This window comes from Aptenodytes forsteri, unplaced genomic scaffold (assembly GCF_000699145.1).
Source record: "Aptenodytes forsteri isolate BGI_AS27 unplaced genomic scaffold, ASM69914v1 Scaffold130, whole genome shotgun sequence".
In the NCBI taxonomy this organism is placed as follows: Eukaryota; Metazoa; Chordata; class Aves; order Sphenisciformes; family Spheniscidae; genus Aptenodytes; species Aptenodytes forsteri.
This window is the reverse complement of record NW_008795133.1, coordinates 623,062-624,034: the sequence shown is the minus strand read 5'-3', so window position 1 is coordinate 624,034 and position 973 is coordinate 623,062. Positions and strand designations below refer to the sequence as shown.

Sequence of the window (973 nt, the reverse complement as noted above, 5' to 3'; positions counted from 1 at the left end):
CGCCTTTTTGTTGGTCCTATTTCTCTCTCTTTCTCTCTCCCTCTCCCTTTCTCTCTGTTTTTTGTTTTGTTTTTTTTTTTTTTAAGTCCAAGTGATGGTCCAGCCAAGATGCAATTTTCTGTTTTTTTGTTCAGCAGACAATCATTTTATTCGTAAGCACCTTTTTTTCTACACTTCTGTCACTGCCTGTGTGGGTACTGGTTATAAATGTGGAAAAAGAATAGTTATGACTGTAACAGATTTTTATTTTTATTTCAAAATTTTATATGAATTATGTATATCTTAATGATGCGGTCATTTTCCCAGTTTGTAATATATGTGTAGAAATGCTTGTATATGATATTTGCTCTACTCTTTCTTTCTTCCTCCCCCCTCTCTGTCTATCTCCCTCCCACCCTTTCTCTCTCTCTCCTTTTTATTTTCCTTGACTCGGTGTTCCTTGCACAAACTTAGCTGTCAAGATCTGACGTGCTAGGTTTTCAAAAGGGACCTCAGCGAAAGAAAAAAAAAAAGAAAAAGAAAAAGAAAAAAAAAAAGCTTAAGAAGAATTTGCCACCTTTTCCTGGCCTGCCCTGGGCTGGGAGCTAACGAGTTTAACCCTTTGCAGTCCTCTTGTTCCTGAGATGAGCTGGGGGACTGGCAGAGCCCGGCTGACCGACACACAGCTCGGCCGAGTCTCCGTCCACGGCGGCCAGCCCGACCACCAGCGTCTCCAGTTTGACAGAAAGAGCCGAGACGGGCACCTCCATCCTCTCGGTAACCTCCAGCGACTCGGAATGTGATGTATGATATCGGAAAACAAACAAACAAAAAATCCAAATCCAAACAGCCAAGCACCCTCTCCCCGACCCGAGCAAAACAAACCGAGGCAACCTAGAATCAGGACACACACACGCACGCACGCACACACACAGCCAGGAGGAAAGAAAAGGCCAAACCCGACCCAAACCTAATAGCAAACAAACAGACAGGG

The 973-nt window shown here is 43.9% G+C and overlaps 1 protein-coding gene across 1 annotated transcript in view; it reads left to right on the top strand.

The window, feature by feature from the left end:
* Positions 1-789, top strand: part of SIX3 (SIX homeobox 3) — a 6,686-nt gene extending 5,897 nt beyond the window's left edge. Inside the window, 1 exon segment of the mRNA XM_009278411.1 lies at positions 629-789. Coding sequence (XP_009276686.1) covers positions 629-789 — 161 coding nt within the window.
* The last annotated feature ends 184 nt before the right edge of the window (positions 790-973 follow it).